General features: G+C 41.5%; 1 protein-coding gene across 2 annotated transcripts in view; it reads left to right on the forward strand.

Annotated features, from left to right (window-relative positions):
• The window catches only part of vps8 (VPS8 subunit of CORVET complex), a 682661-nt gene that overhangs the window by 411577 nt on the left and 255180 nt on the right, over positions 1–15904 (forward strand). For both annotated transcript variants that reach the window (XM_063051804.1, XM_063051802.1), the window contains one exon: positions 1020–1189. In XM_063051804.1, the coding sequence (XP_062907874.1) occupies positions 1020–1189 (170 nt within the window). The remainder of the gene's footprint in view (positions 1–1019; positions 1190–15904) is intronic.

A 15904-nucleotide genomic window follows, 5' to 3' on the forward strand; every position in this document is an offset into this window, starting at 1 on the left:
TAGTAAAGTTAAATATATAGATTTGCTGCACCACCATAACATTTAGCTGGAGAAAAAAAACAACAAATTTCACAACATTTGTTAGTGATAATAATAAACCTGATTCTGATTCAGGTTTATGATTTTGTTAAAAGAAATAATTAAGGTGAAATGTAATCTAGTGTACAATTATTATTCAAGTTCTTGATTTAGTTGTGATTAGAAATTGATGCATTCTTGTTTAAAGTTATCTTCAATAACTGAAAAACACCAAAGCAATATCCTGAAATTAACCTGGGATAGAAGAACTGAAAAGTTCAATCGCACTATATCTAAAACTCCTATATCCGCCTCATCCCTACTTCATGGTTAAAGAACGTGAGTGTGTTGCATTGTTCTCTTTAAGATGCATGGGTGTGTGGCTCAGTAACTGAAATGGCCCCACGCATATAGCCTTTGTTGTTGCACAGCTGGAATTTTCTTTTATATAATTTTAATATAATTTTGAAATTATGCTGGTAATGAAATCTATATTAATATAATTGTGAAATACCCTGTAATTAATGTGTTAATGAATATAGTTCATAAATTTTCTATATAATAAATGTACCGCAACCTTTGAAATATTTTAGTTCAACATATTTACATTATTAGTGTTTTATGTTACAATGCTGTTACAAATTGTAACAATAAGTACTGAATAGGTCAGTGGTTTATTGTTAATAAACATCTCGCCCGCTGAACACCAGTGCCATCTCATCAAAACGTTTTACTTTTGCCTTTGATTTGACAGCTTGACGTCATTTACTTGTGCTTTGAGTTGTGGTTTGCATTTGTTTGATGTGCATATTGCAAAAATAAACATTTAAAGTGCTGTGCAGTTTTCAATCTGTGTATAAGTTTTCCTGCTTAGAACAATGGTTGTTCCAAACAGCTGTAAAAAAAAATTAGAGGGAATGTTGGCACGTTGGCACAGAATTAGTGTGGCATTAACACAGGGTTGAATTAAAAGGTTCCTTTACCTGCTGTTTCTTTTACAGACGTTGTTAGAAACCACAACAAACCTCTTGAACCACGACCTCCATTGGTCACTCTGCAACCTTCGTGCAGCAGTTAGTAGGGGACTGAACCCCAAACAGGAGCACTGCAGTGTCTGCCTACAGCAGTACAAGAGGAAACAGGAAGGAACAGAAGAAGTCATTGTGTTCAGGTATGTGCAATACCTTGTCGCTGTCTTACGCTAACTAAGCTGAGGGTTTTGTTATTCCATACCTTTTGATGTTTCTTTGTTGACCTGAAATTTGTTGGGAGTATCAAACCACTTGTACTCTCCCTTACTGACAGAAATATTTATTTACTTGAAGTCCACCATTTGTCAGCTGCTTGGTCTGTGAAGCTGATATCAACTTTAAATCTGAGAGGCTCTGTACAGTTTAAGGCATTGTAAGTAACATCCCTTGCCATAGGAATGCAAGGCATAACTAATTAAGCCATGCTTGATATTTGGGAATGTCTTGATATTTGCAGACTTTCCAGAAGTTCACCATTTGATATGCAATTAATAAGAACATAAATAATAAACAAGTTGGCCATGTGGCACCTTATTTCTGTTCTGCAATTCATATGATCATGGATGGTGTTTTACCAGCATGCTACTTTCTTCATGCACACCTCTCAAAAAGCAGATGCAAATAAGATATAAAACAAAGCAAACCTTTACAAAAACTTAGAGGGTTTTCAGTCACAACAATAGTTTATTGGATAGTATTTATTATGGACTTGTTTTTTTGGCAAAGTATATGTGATAGCTATTAGTTTCTAGTGATAGAAATGCTGTGTGTTATATGTGTAATGTACTGTGCTTTACACCCTAGTTTGGAGAATCTACATTCTGTGGTTATATACATGTATATAGTTAGATGACAATAAACTTGACTTGACTTGAAGTAACATTGTGATAAGTTTGTAAACTACCTCAGTAAGTTACTTTATCATTAAAATGACTCCAAAAGTAGATATTTAGAAATATGAGTAGTTAAATAGAATGGAAAGCTTAAAGGATAAAAGCTGGAGATCTTATTTTAGACTCCAGTCTGCAGTTTGCTTAAAAGATTAGTCAACATGGGAAGGTGTGCAATGTCTGTGTTGCCTTTATTCTTTGATTAGTGACCCTGAACAGTTTTTTTTACACTTGCCATTCATGTGCTTAAGTGCATAGTGTGACCTTGTTACCATTTCAGTTGTCTAATTCTCTGCACATCTTTGCCAATCACTATTTTTTCCATTAGCTACCTTTATTCCACAGAACAGTGTTGTAAATTGTCTGTATATCCAGATAGTTAATATTTTGATTTATATAGAGAATTAGTTTTTGATGATGGGAGGGAGTTGGTCTTAGAGCCATGCAGCATTTACACAAACATTTACACATGCATCATCTCACACAAACAAAACACAATTGAGTTCTCATTGTAATTTTGCACAGTTGAATTCATTTCATTGCACAGTAGAAATCACCTGAAACGTGTTATATATTGCAGACCCCTATGTTAACATCATCTGAGTTTAGAATGAGAGGGCAATGTGTCACTGCTGAAAGTAAACATTTGGAAGTGCCTGAAAATCCTTACTGCATATTGAGGAAATAAAGATTTTCTGACCACATTGGCATGTTGTTCTATTAATTGGACCTTGTAGGATAAACTGAGGACAGGGATGGACTGAGCAAAGGGGCAACTAACAGAGGACTGCACAGCAGTTATTAGCTGCAGGGTGAAGCAGGGGAGAGACTGAGAGTGGACTGCGGGAAGTGAAGTGGTGGACGGTGGAGCACCAGCGAACTAGGTGGAGAGAAGAATAAGTTGTCTGTGAAGACAGAATGAAGTGAGGGTAGCCTTCGAGGGTGTAGGAGTAGTGGGCAGCAGGATAATCCTGAGTGGAAATGGCAAACTGGGAGTGGATCCATCAAGGTAGAACTCAAGCGGACCTAAAAAGGGAGAAGGTGGGGTACGGCTGTAAAGAAGGCTGAGCAGGGCTCAAGAGGTGCAAGGCAGAAAGCAGGATGTGGCTTCGATGGATCTGAAAGGAAGACAGCAGAATGGAACTCAAACAGATGTGAAAGGTAGAGGCAGGGTCTGGTTCAAACTGTTGCGAAAGGGAAACACAATTGAGCTCAAAGAGATGTTTTGACTCCCAGACTCCATCTAAATCCTCCAAGCCAACTTAATATTCATGCCGAGCAAATGATGCATGAATGATGTCTGTGCCAGCCATAGTGCCAAAAGAAACTATCCCTTTCCCCCACACATACCCTGAAAGTTTCCCCCTTCTTCTAGTATTTGACATTTCTACACTCCGAAAGAGACTTGAACGATCTACCCTATACATAACTTTAATAATTTTATAAACTTCCATCAGGTCTCCCTTCAGACTCCAGTGCTCCAAAAGAAACAATCCAAGTCTATACATTATCTCTGTAATACTCTCTATACCAGACAGCGTGCTGGTGGATGAAAACAAGGTTCCCAGATGGTATGTTGCCTCCCGCATGCTAGAGTCAGGGATATCTCGGATTGAGTTCACAGCATTCTCGAGTGGGTGGGTGAGCAGCCAGAGGTTATGGTCCACATCGATATCAATGCCGTGGGTAGGAGGGACGATAAAGTCCTGCAAAGTGTATTCAGAAAGTTAGGTGCTAAGTTAAAGAACAGGACCTCCAAGGTGTGATCTCAGGATCACTTCCAGGGCCACATGCTAGTGAGGCCAGAAATAGGAAGATCATATAGTTTAACACATGGCTAAGGAGATGGTGCAGGAGGGAGGGCTTCAGATTTTTGGATCATTGGGCTCTCTTCCGGGGGTGGTAGGAGCTGTACAGAAGCGATGGATTGCATTTGAACAGAAGGGGTCCAATATCCTAGTGGGAAGATTTGCTAGTGTTGCGGGGTGGGAGATGTTAAACTAGAGTTTCAGAGGAATGGGATCCAGAGCAAAAGAACATATAGTGGAGTGGTTGTGCAGAAAGGTACTGCTAAGCCTACATAGAAAGTCAGAAATCAAAAGGTTGAGCTGGGTTGCACTAATGTTCTGAGCTGCATATATTTCAGTGCAAGGGATAATGTAGGAAAGGCAGATAAGTTTAGCGCATGGATCATCACGTGGAATTATGGCATTGTAGCCGTTAGTGGGACTTGGTTGTAGGAGGGGCAGGACTGGCAGCTCAATTTTCCGTGATTCCATTGTTTTAGGTGCGTTAAGAGTGGGAGGGATTAAAGATGAAGGAGTGACATCACCAGTCAGAGAAAATGTCATGGCAATCTCAGTCAAGACAGACTGGTGAGCTCATTTAGTGAGGCTTTATGAGTAGAACTGAGGAATAAGAAAGGTATGACCGCATTAATGTGATTATATTATAGACTAACCAATAGTCCGTGGCACTTAGAACAGCAAATTTGCAGAGAGATATTTCTCTCTGAGCAAGAAACATAAAGTTATGATAGTGTGTGATTATAACTTCACACGTATTGACTGTGACTCTCATACTGTAAAAGGGCTAGATAGCAAAGTCTTTGTCAAATGTGTTCGGAAAGTTTCCTTAATCGGTACACAGAAATCCCAACTAGAGAGCATGCAATACCAGATCTTCTGTTAGGGTATGAGACAGGGCAGGTGACAGAAGTTTGTGTAAGAGAACACTTTACATCTAGTGATCATAAAGCCATTAGTTTCAAGGTAATTATGGAAAAGGATGGGTCTGGTTCTTGGGCAGAGATTCTAAATTGGAGAGAACCAATTTTGATTGTATCAGAAGGATCTGGCAAGTATGGATTGGGGCAGGTTGTTTTCTTGCAAAGGTGTGCTTGATAAGTGGGAGGCCTTCAAAAGTGAAATTTTGAGAGCACAGAGTTTGTATGCTCCTGTTAGAATAAAAGACAAGGATAAGAGGTTTAGGGAACCTTGGTTTTGGGGAGATATTGAGGCCCTGGTTAAGAAAAAGGAGGTACATAGCAGGTGTGAGCAGGCAGGAGTAAATGAAGTATTTGAAGAGTATAAGAGATGCAAAAGAACACCTAAGAAGGAGATCAGGTAGGCTCAAAGAAGGCACGAGGTTCCTCTAGCAGACAAGGTTAAGGTTAAGGAGAATTTTAAGGCTTCTACAGATATATTAAGAGCAAAAGGATAGCAAGGGTCAAAATTGGTCCTCTGGAAGATCAGAGTTGTGATCTATGCATGGAGCCAAAAGAATTGGGGGAGATCTTAAATTGATCTTTTCCATATTTATTTACTTGGGAGATGAACACAGAATCTAGAGAAATGAGCCAAAGCTGCAGTGAGATCATGGACCCTGTACAGATTACAGAGGAAGAAGTGTTTGCTTTCTATAGGCAAATTAGGGCGGGTAAATCCCTAGGGCCTAGTCATTGATTAGAGTTGAATTAATTAGAACAGTGGTCCCCAACCACCGGGTCGCAGACCGGTACCGGGCTGCAAAGCATGTGCTACCTGGCCGCGAGGAAACGATATGAGTCAGCTGCACCTTTCCTCATTCCCTGTCATGCCCACTGTTGAACTTGAAGGTCATCAGCCGGTCATTAACCTGCAACTACTCGATGAGTAAAAAACAAACGTCACTTGTGAGTTTCTTTGGAAGAGATGGTAGGCGACACAAAAGGCGTAAAGATGATGATAGCGCAGAGACAGCTGAGGCCGAGACTGCAAAAAAAAACTTCCTTCAAGAGAAAATATGGCAAGTCGTACATAAAATATGACTTTATTGTGACCGTTGACTTGCACGCTCCAAGCCCTGTGTATGATATGTGGAGACAAGCTGTTTAATGAGGCAATGAAGCCCTCAAAACTGTTTCGGAACCTTGAATCCAAGCACCCTGCACTTAAAGACAAACCTGTTGAGTTTTTTGAGCGGAAAAAATGTGAGCAAGTGGGACAGAAGCAAGTGCTGAGAACCACCACCTCCACAAATGCTGCTGCTCTGAGAGCGTCGTACTTAGTGGCTAGCCGTATTGCTAAGGCTAAGAAGCCTTTTACTATTGGTGAAGAATTGATTCTGCCTGCTGCCAAGGACATGTGTTGTGAACTGTTGGGAGAAGCTGCAGCTAACAAGATGGCACAGGTTTCTCTTTCAGCTATCACAGTTTCAAGGAGAATCGATGACATAGCGGAGGACATCGAAGCACAGCTGTTGGAATGGCTTAATGAGTCTGGTTTCACTACCCGAGTCAAAGAGGTTGCTCCTGAATGCCAGTCTACACACTGTGTCACACACAGGGAAATGCTGGCTAGCTGAGAAATGTCACCTGATCTTATCAGCGTATTGAGTGACGTTGTTGAAGTTATCAATCACATCAAAGCAAAAGCCCTTAACTCACGTCTGTTTGAGCAGCTTTGTGAGGAAATGGATGCAGAGCACAAACGCTTCTCCTACACACTGAAGTCAAGTGACTGTCAAGGGGGAGAGCCCTGGCCAGGGTATTTGAGTTAAGACAGCAGCTACAGAGATTTCTTTCAAAAAGTCACCACTGGCAGCACACTTCAGTGACGAGGAGTGGTCTGCTTTCAAAGCCAAACTGGAACTGTGGGGACGGCAAGTGGACAGGGGCATATTTGACATGTTCCCAACATTAGCTGGGAATTTGGGAGAGACTAAGGCTCACCGCAGGTGCACGAACACCTGTCTTTGCTGTCGACAGAATTCAAGCATTACTTCCCAACCGCAAATGACCCAAGACGTGCAAAGGAATGGGTCCGTGACCCATTTGTGAATGTCCCCGGTGAATCATCCACGTCAGCACGGGAAGATCAACTCCTTGAGCTTGCAAATGATGGTGGGCTGAAAAGTATGTTTGACATAACATCTCTGCCAGCATTCTGGATCAAAGTCAAGGCTGAATATCCTGAGATAGCTACGAAAGCACTGAAAACGTTGCTTCCATTTCCAACATCATATCTCTGCGAAGCGGAGTTTTCTGCAATGAATGCAATGAAAACTAAATTGCAGAATAGACTGGACATAAGGAACCCCCTTATGACTTATAATTGACTTATCACTATATTCAGGCGAGGAAAATATGCGCTGTGTGTTTAATATTAAATTCGTTAGATAAACCCTTTTAGAAACGAAATTGACTGTATTAGCCACTGATAAGTGACTTGTAGTTGACTTATCACCTATATTCTGGTCGTGATTAACACCCCCCCCCCCCCACCTGCGGTCAGCCAGTCCCCAAGAATATTGTCAATATTAAACCGGTTCACGGTGCAAAAAAGGTTGGGGACCCCTGGATTAGAAAGCTTAAAATAACCGTTAGGGGCAAGTCATCATAATATGATCGAATTCACCCTGAAATTTGAGAAGGAGAAGCTAAAGTCAGATCTATCAGTATTACAGTATAATAATGGGAATTACAGAGGCTTAAGAGAGGAGTTGGCCAGAAATGATTGGAAAAGAACTCTGGCAGGGATGATGGCAGAGCAGCAATAGCTAGAATGTCTCGACACAATTTGGAAGGCGTGGGATATATACATTCCAAAGAGTAAATATTTTCATCAGACATCACTATGGAAGACACTAGCAGTACGCTGGAAATTCCAGATACAAGGGGTCATGAAGTGTGTGAAGTTACCATTACTAGAGAGAAGGTTCTTGAGAAACAGAAAGGTCTGAAGGTAGATAAGTCACCTGGACCATATGGGGTACACACCCCAGGGTTCTGAAAGAGGTGGATGAAGAGATCATGGAGGACTTAATAATGATCTTTCAAGAATCACTAAATTCTGGAATGATTCCAGGAGACTGGAAAATTGCAAATGTTACTCCATTCTTCAAGAAGGGAAAGAGGCAGAAGAAAGGAAAGTATAGGCCAGTTAGTCTGACCTCGGTGGTTGGGAAAATGTTGGAGTTGATTATTAAAGATGAAGTCTCAGGGTACTTGGAGGCACAAGATGAAATAGTCAGCATGGTTTCCACAAGGGAAAATCTTGCCTACAAATCTGTTGGAATTCTTTTAAAAAATAACAAGCAGGATAGACAAAGGAGAATTGGTAGATGTTGTGTATGTGGAGAGAAAATAGTAAAAAAAACTGAGATGCAAAGGGATTTGGAAGTCCTTCTGTAGGATTCCCTAAAGGTTAACTTGCAGGTTGAATCTGTGGTGAGGAAGGCAAATGCAATGTTAACATTCTTTTCAAGAGGATTAGAATATAAAAGCAAGGATGTAATTTTGAGAGTTTATAAAGCACTGGTAAGGCCTCACCTGGAGTTTTGTGAGCAGTTTTGGGCCTCTTATCTTAGAAAGGATGTGCTGAAACTGGAGAGGGTTCAGAGGCAGTTCACAAAAATGATTCCAGGATTGAATAGCTTGTCATACGAAGAGCGTTTGATAACTCTGAACCTGTATTCACTGGAATTCAGAAGAATGATAAGTGATCTCAGAAACCTATTGAGTGGTGAAAGGCCTTGATAGGATGAATGTGCAGAGGATGTTTCCTATGGTGGGAGAGTCTAAGACCTGAGGACACAGCCTCAAAATAGAGGGACATTGTTTTAGAATGAAGGTGAGGGGATTTTCTTTAGCTTGAGAATAGTGAATCTGTGGAATTCTTTTCCACAGACAGCTATGGAAGCCAAGTATTTATGTATATTTAAAGCAGCGGTTGATAGATTCTTGACTGGTCAGGGCACAAAGGGATATGGGCAGAAGGCAGGTGATTGGGGTTGAGAGGAAAATTGGATTAACCATAATAGTATGATGGAGCAGACTCGATGGGTCAAATGGCCTAGATTTGCTCCTATATCTTATGGTCTTATGGCCTGATAAGGGTGTTCGCTTGGACCCCGTGAGAGGCAGGTGCAGAAATTGCAGGGGTCCTAGCAGTGATATATAGAGCAACCGTAGCTATGGGTTGCCAGAGGAATGGAGGATAGCTACTGTTGTTCTATTGTTTAAACCAAGGGAATAAACCAGGAAATTATAGACCAACGAACTTAACATCTTTAGTGGGAAAGATATTGGAAGGTATTCTAAGGTAATGGATATATAAGTATTTCGATAGACAAGGACTGGTTAAGGATAGTCAGCCTGGTTTTATGCATGGAAGGTTGTGTCGAATCAACCTTATAGATTATATTGAGGATGTTATCAGGAACGTTGAGGATGTTGTCCACATGGACTTCAGCCAGGCCTTTGACAAGATTCTGCATGGGAAGTTGGTCAAAAGGTTCAGTTGCTTTGCATTCAAATGAGGTAGTAAATTGGATTAAATATTGGCTGTGCAAGAAAAGCCAGAGAGTGATAGTAGATGTTTGCCTCTCCGACTGGAGGCCTGTGACTAAAGGAGTGCCACAGGTATCACTGCTGGGTCTGTTGTTGCTTATTACCTATATCAACAATCTGGATGATAACATGGTAAACTGGATCAGCAAAATTGCGAATGACACCAAATTTGGGGGTATAGTGTGCAGTGAGAAAGACTATTAAGTCTTGCAGCGGGACCTGAACATGCTGGAAAAATGGGCTGAAAATGGCAGATGGAATTCAATGCAGACAAGTGTGAGGTGTGGCACTTTGGGAGGACCGACCAGGGTAGGTCTTACGTAGTGAGCAGTAGGGAACTGAGGTGTTTGTTAGACAGAGATATCTGAGAATTCAGATCCATAAATCTTTGAAAGAGTTGTTACAGGTGGATAGGCTCAGAAAGAAAACTTTTGGCACATTGGCCTTCATAAGTCAATGTACTGAGGGCAGGAGTTGGGATGTTATGTTGAAATTATAAAAGATATTGGCGATGCCTAATTTGGAGGATTATGTCTAGTTTTGGTCACCTATCTACTGGAAAAATGTAAATAAAATTGACAGTACAGAGATACTTTAAAGGATCTTGACAGGACTTGAGGACGTGTTTCATTGGGAAAGGTTGAATAAGTTAGGACTTTATTCCCTAGAATGTTAAAGATTGAGGGGAGATTTGATAGAGGCATACAACATTATTAAGGGTATAGACAGGGTAAATGCAAGCAGGCTTTTTCCACTGACATTGGGTGAAATTACAACTACAAGTCATGTGTCAAGGGTGAAAAGTGAAATGTTAAGAGGAACATGAGGGGAAACTTGTTCACTCAGACAGTGGAGAGAGTGTGGAACAAGCTGACAGCACAAGTGGTGGATGTGGGTTTGATTTCAACACTTAAGAGAAATTTGGAAAGGTTCATGGATGGGAGGGGTATGGTCCGGGTGTAGGTTGATGGGGCTAGGCAGATTAATTGTTTGCTGTGGACTAGATGGGCTGAAGGACATTTTTTCTGTGCTGTGGGGTTCTATGACTCTGACTTCCTCTGTATCCTCTCCAAAGCCTTTGGATCCACTGGTCATGGGGTAATCAGAACTAAATACGGTATCTCAGATGTGCTACTGAAGTTTTACCCAGCTGCAACATGACTTACTGACTCTCATACTCAGTGCCTTGACTTTCACAAATAGCAAGACATAGTACAGTTCAATAGCTGTCTAGCAGAAGAGATACTTGGTAGGATGATGATTTTCTTGTGCAGCCTGTTAAAGCACTGCTGTGCCATCCATTCCTCTTCAGGCCATGTGATTTTATCTGATACCTTTGCCTGGTAGTAAAGTGGTTATGGCTTCTACCTATAGTTAAAATTACTTCTAAAAATGTCACCAATATGCATATCACAGAAAAGGTCCCTCTTTAGAACAACAGATTAAAGTTGGAATCTGTGAACTCAGTAACTCCATGTTGTATGTGTAATCTGCTGGCATTTACTTCCCTAGTGTCCAATTTCCATTGAATGGGTAAGGTTAATATCTCATGATTTTATTTTTGGTAATTGGTTTATTATTGCCATATGTACCAAGACACAGTGAAAATCCTTGTTTGCATGCTTTCCATTTCATAAATAAGTACATCAAGTTAGTAAGGAAGGTGAACAAGATAACAGAATGTAGAAAATGGTGCTACGTTTATCAAGAAAGTACAGTGCAGGTAGACAAATAAGAGGCAAGGTAAATTGAGAGATCAGGATTTCATTTTTATTGTATAAGCAGTCTGTTCAAGAGTTTTATAACAGCGGAATAGAAGCTGCCCTTCAGAGTGTTGGCACATGCTCTCAAGCATCCATATCTTCTGCCAACAGGGAAGGGACCGAGTGCAGAATGACTAGGATGGGAGAGGCACTTGATTATGTTGGCTGTTTTCCCTTGGCATCAGGGAGTATAGATAGTCAATGAAAGGGAGGCTGGTTTTCATTATGCATTGAAACTGCATTTGCAACTCTCTGCAATTTTTTTGTGGTCTTGGAAAGAGCAGTTCCCAGACAAACTGTGATGCATTTGGATAGAATGTTTTCTGTGATGCGTCTGTAAAAATTGATAAGAGCCACTGGGGACATGCTGAATTTCATTATCGTTTTGAGGAAGTAGGAGGTAGCTGATGTACTTTGTTGGCCATTGGTCCATGTAGCTGGAGCAGAGAATATTGTTAATGATATTTACACCTGGAAATTTAAAGCTGTTAACGCTCTCCATCTCAGCACCGTTAATTCAGCATGTCCACCACCCCATTTTTTGAAGTCACTGGCCAGCTCTTTTGGTTTGCTGACATTGAGGGAAAGGTTATTGCCGTACACCATGCCACCACGCTGTAGTCCATGTAACGATTAAAGATTAGCTTTATTTGTCACATATGCATCAAAGCATTGAAGCTTACAGTGAAATGTGTGTTTTGCTACAGTGACCAATGTAGTCTGAGGATTGTGCTGGGAGCAACCTGCTGCACTAATGTAACATATCCACAACTCAGTAACCCATGAGGACGGAGGAAGAATATACAGTCTCCTTGCAGCCAATGTGGGATTTGAGCCCTGATCAGTGATTCCTGGCACTGTAAAGCAATTGCAGACATCCCACCTCTCCCGGAAGTTCTGGGAGTCTCCCGCATATTAATAATGGCTCCCTGATGCCCGCAAATTATATACAATATCACGGAAATCAATTTTTTTGAGAGCCAGCGAGTGAGAGAGCGCGAGAGAGAAAGCAAAAGAGAAAGCACGAGAGCGACCACGAGAGAGAGCGCGAAAGCAAGCGAGAGAGAGAGAGTGCGAGGGAGAGCGCGCCATGGGAGAGTGTTCCAAAAAAAGAAAATATAAAACGTATGTCACCCCAGACTACCCTAAAGTGTACCCCTGCCTAATAGGGGTCAAAAATAATGACAGTGTTGCTCGCTGCACTGTTTGCAACAGTGACTTTTCTATTGCCCATGGTGGGTTAAAATGTAAAAGACATGTTGAGGTGAGTTTAACAGGTGTCATTCATTCATTAGCATACCTAACGTTATTTAAGCTAAAACAACAGGAATTCTGCAGATGCTGGAAATTCAAGCAACACACATCAAAGTTGCTGGTGAACGCAGCAGGCCAAGCAGCATCTATAGGAAGGGGCGGTTATTTAAGCTAGCTGGCTAGCTGCTAAGGAGCTACTCTATTGCAGACATCCCACCACTCCCGGAAGTTCCGGAAGTCTCCTGCAAATTGATGGTGCTACCTCCCTGAAATGAGTTTTTGCAGGGTGGGATGTCTGTAATTACAGCACTACCCCATTGGTGATGTCATTTGCAAACTTATAAATGAAGTTCTAGCAGAACCTGCCCAAGCAGTCTTGAGTGCTTGGGAAGTAAAATAAGGGGCCAAGAATGCATCTCTGCAGAGCTCCAGTATTGAAGATAATCATGGAGGAGGTGTTGCAGTCTGTTCTTATAGATAGTAATCTGTTGGTCATGAAAACAAGGATGATTTTGGATACTCTTCCATTTCAGAATGCGAAATATTTTGCACCAAAATATTGACAAAGATGAGTATTAATGGATCTGGGGAAAGAAAACTATGGAAGAAATGAACTGGGAATTTAATTGACCAGTTGTCATGGAAATAGCAATAATGTAGCAGAAATGAGATGAGCTCTTAATGGCAGCACAGCTGGAGCAGAGGAAAATGTCACACTCTTAATTGTACAAGCTATGTTAGCACAGACATATCTCATTTCAGTGTTTCAGTACAGCTCTTAGGGCAGAAGATGGAGGATCATTGACCAGTCCCAAACTAGTGATTTGTGATAGCAGTTACCTGATAGAAATGATGAGAAGGAAAGTGCTATTTTTTGTGATAATTTAATAAAATTGGATACCTTTCACAGGCCAAGTGAAGCAAGCATGTCAGTTTGTGTTCCTCTAATATTCCCATTTTCAAAATAAATGTATAGACGCATATACATCACTTGTAAACTCATTAACTTTGATTTATTAAAAGAACATTGGCAATGCTTGACTGAATTGTTACAGTGAGCAATTGAAAGATGAAAGCTGTGTGCTGGCTCCCAGCATCACCTTATGCTAGCCAAGATTGGGGTACTCTGTAAATGTACGTTGTACTTAGTTTTGTATGGCACCAGTACCATTAGTTAAAAGAAACTGGCAATCCAGCATAATCTTCTGACAGTTTTGTGACAACTTCTAAACATTTGGAATGTTACATAAACAGGTAAATGCCATATGGTTCCTCTGACTGTGCTGTTATTCAGTATAGTTGTGGTTGATTTTTTTTTAACCTCAGCACCTCTTTCCTCCACTAACTGTATAACCTTGATTACTAAAGTAGAAATATTCAATTAATAACTAAATGTGGTTCAGTATTTGCTTTGAGTATACTCATAGAGCCTCTTAATAGAAGGATGGATAAGTGCCCAAATTCTGACAGGATTTATCCCAGGATGATAATGGAATTAAGAGTTAAGATTGCTGGGGTTTTAACGGAGATTTTTGCTTCTTCACTCACCGTGGATAAGGTGCCAGAAGACTGGAAGACAAAAACAGTATGGTTGAAGTTTGAGAGTGCCAGTGGACAGAAATGAGTGCCGTTGCTATCAGTAAGGAGAAGGTACTTGGGAAGCTGAAAAGTCTGAAAGTTGAAAAGTCACCTGGACCAGATGGTCTACATTCCAGTGTTCTGAAAAACATAGCTGAAGAGATTATGGAGGCATTAGTAATGATCTTTTAAGAATAACTGGACACTGGTGTGGTTCTGGAGAACTGGAAAATTGCAAATGTCACTCCACTCTTTAAGAAGGGAGGGAATCAGAAGAAAGAAAATTATAGGCCAGTTAGCCTGACTTCAGTGGTTGGAAGGATGTTGGACTCTATTAAGGATGAGGTTTCAGGGTGCTTCGAGGCACATGACAAAATAAACCAAAGTCAGCATGGTTTTCTAAAGGGGAAATTTTGCCTGACAAATGTGTTGGAATTCTTTGAGGAAATAATATGCAGGATAGATAAAGGACAGTCAGTGGATGTTGTTTATTTGGATTTTCAGAAGGCCTTTGACAAGGTGCTGCACATGAGGCTGCTCAACAAGAGCACTGGGGTAATAGCATGGGTAGAAGATTGGCTGACTGGCAGCAGGCAAGGAATGGGAATAAAGGGAGACTTTTTTGGTTGGCTACTGGTCACAAGGGTCAGTGTTGGGACCACTTGTTTTCATGTCATATGTCGATGATTTGGACGAAGGAATTGATGGCTTTGTGGCCAAGTTTGTGGATGATACAAACATAGGTGGAGGGGCAGGTAATTTTGAGGAAGTAGTGTGTTTGCAGAAGGACTTAGACAGAATGAGGGAATGGGCAAAGAAGTGTCTGATGGAATGTAGTGTAGCAAAGTGCATGGTCATGCACTCTGGTAGAAGGAACAAAGGTGTAGTTGGTTTTCCAAATCAAGATTCCCAAACTTTTTTTTATGCCGTGGACCCCTAACATTAACCAAGAGCTCTGTAGACCTCAGGTTGGGAGTCCCTATTCTAAATGGAAGGAAAATTTCAAAAATCAGAAGTGTAAAGGGACATGGGAGTCCTCATACGGGATTCCCTGAAGGCTAATTTGCAGCTTTTGTTGATGGTGAGGAAGGCAAATGCAATGGTAGCATAAACAATAGAAAATCTGCAGATGCTGGAAATCTGGGCAACACGCACAAAAGACTGGAGGAACTCAACAGACCAGGCAGCATCTATGGAAAAAGATACAGTCAACGTTTTGGGCCAAAACCCTTCGGCAGGACTGGAGGAAAAAAAGCTGAGCAGTAGATTTAAAAGGTGAGGGGAGGGGAGAGAGAAACACCAGGTGATAGGTGAAACCTGGAGGGGGGTAATGAAGTAAAGTGCTGGGAAGTTGATTGGTAAAAGAGATAGAAGGCCATCGAAGAAAGAAAAAAAGTGGGGGAGAAGCACCAGAGGGAGGTGATAGGCGGGCATTGAGATGAGGTGAGAGGGAAAAAGGGATGGGAAATGGTGAGGGGACATTACTGGAAGTTTGAGAAATCGATGTTCATGCCATCAGATTGGAGGCTACCCAAACGGAATACAAGGTGTTGTTCCTCCAACCTGAGTGTGACCTCATCGCAACAGTAGAGGAGGCCATGGGTTGACAATTTGGAATCGAAATAGGAAGTGGAATTAAAATGGGTGGTCACTGGGAGATCCTGCTGCTTCTGGCATGGAGCATAGATGCTTGGCGAAGTGGTCTCCCAGTCTACATCAGATCTCACCAGTATTCAGGAGGCCACACTGAGAGCACCAAACACAGGAAATGACTCCAACAGACTCTCAGGTGAAGTGTCACCTTACCTGAAAGGACTGTTCAGGGCCCCAAATGGTAGTGAGGGAGGGGGTGTAGGGGTAGGTGTAGCACTTGTTCAGCTTGCAAGGGTAAGTGTCAGGAGGGAGATCAGTGGGGAAGGACAAATAGACAAGGGAGTTATTTAGGGAGCAATCCCTGCAGAAAGCAGAAATTGGGTGGGGGGGGAGGGAAAGATGTGCTTGGTTGTGGGATCTCGTTGGAGATGGCAGAAGTTCCGGAGA

The sequence above is a fragment of the Mobula hypostoma genome, chromosome 6 (genome assembly GCF_963921235.1).
Source record: "Mobula hypostoma chromosome 6, sMobHyp1.1, whole genome shotgun sequence".
Taxonomy (NCBI): Eukaryota; Metazoa; Chordata; class Chondrichthyes; order Myliobatiformes; family Myliobatidae; genus Mobula; species Mobula hypostoma.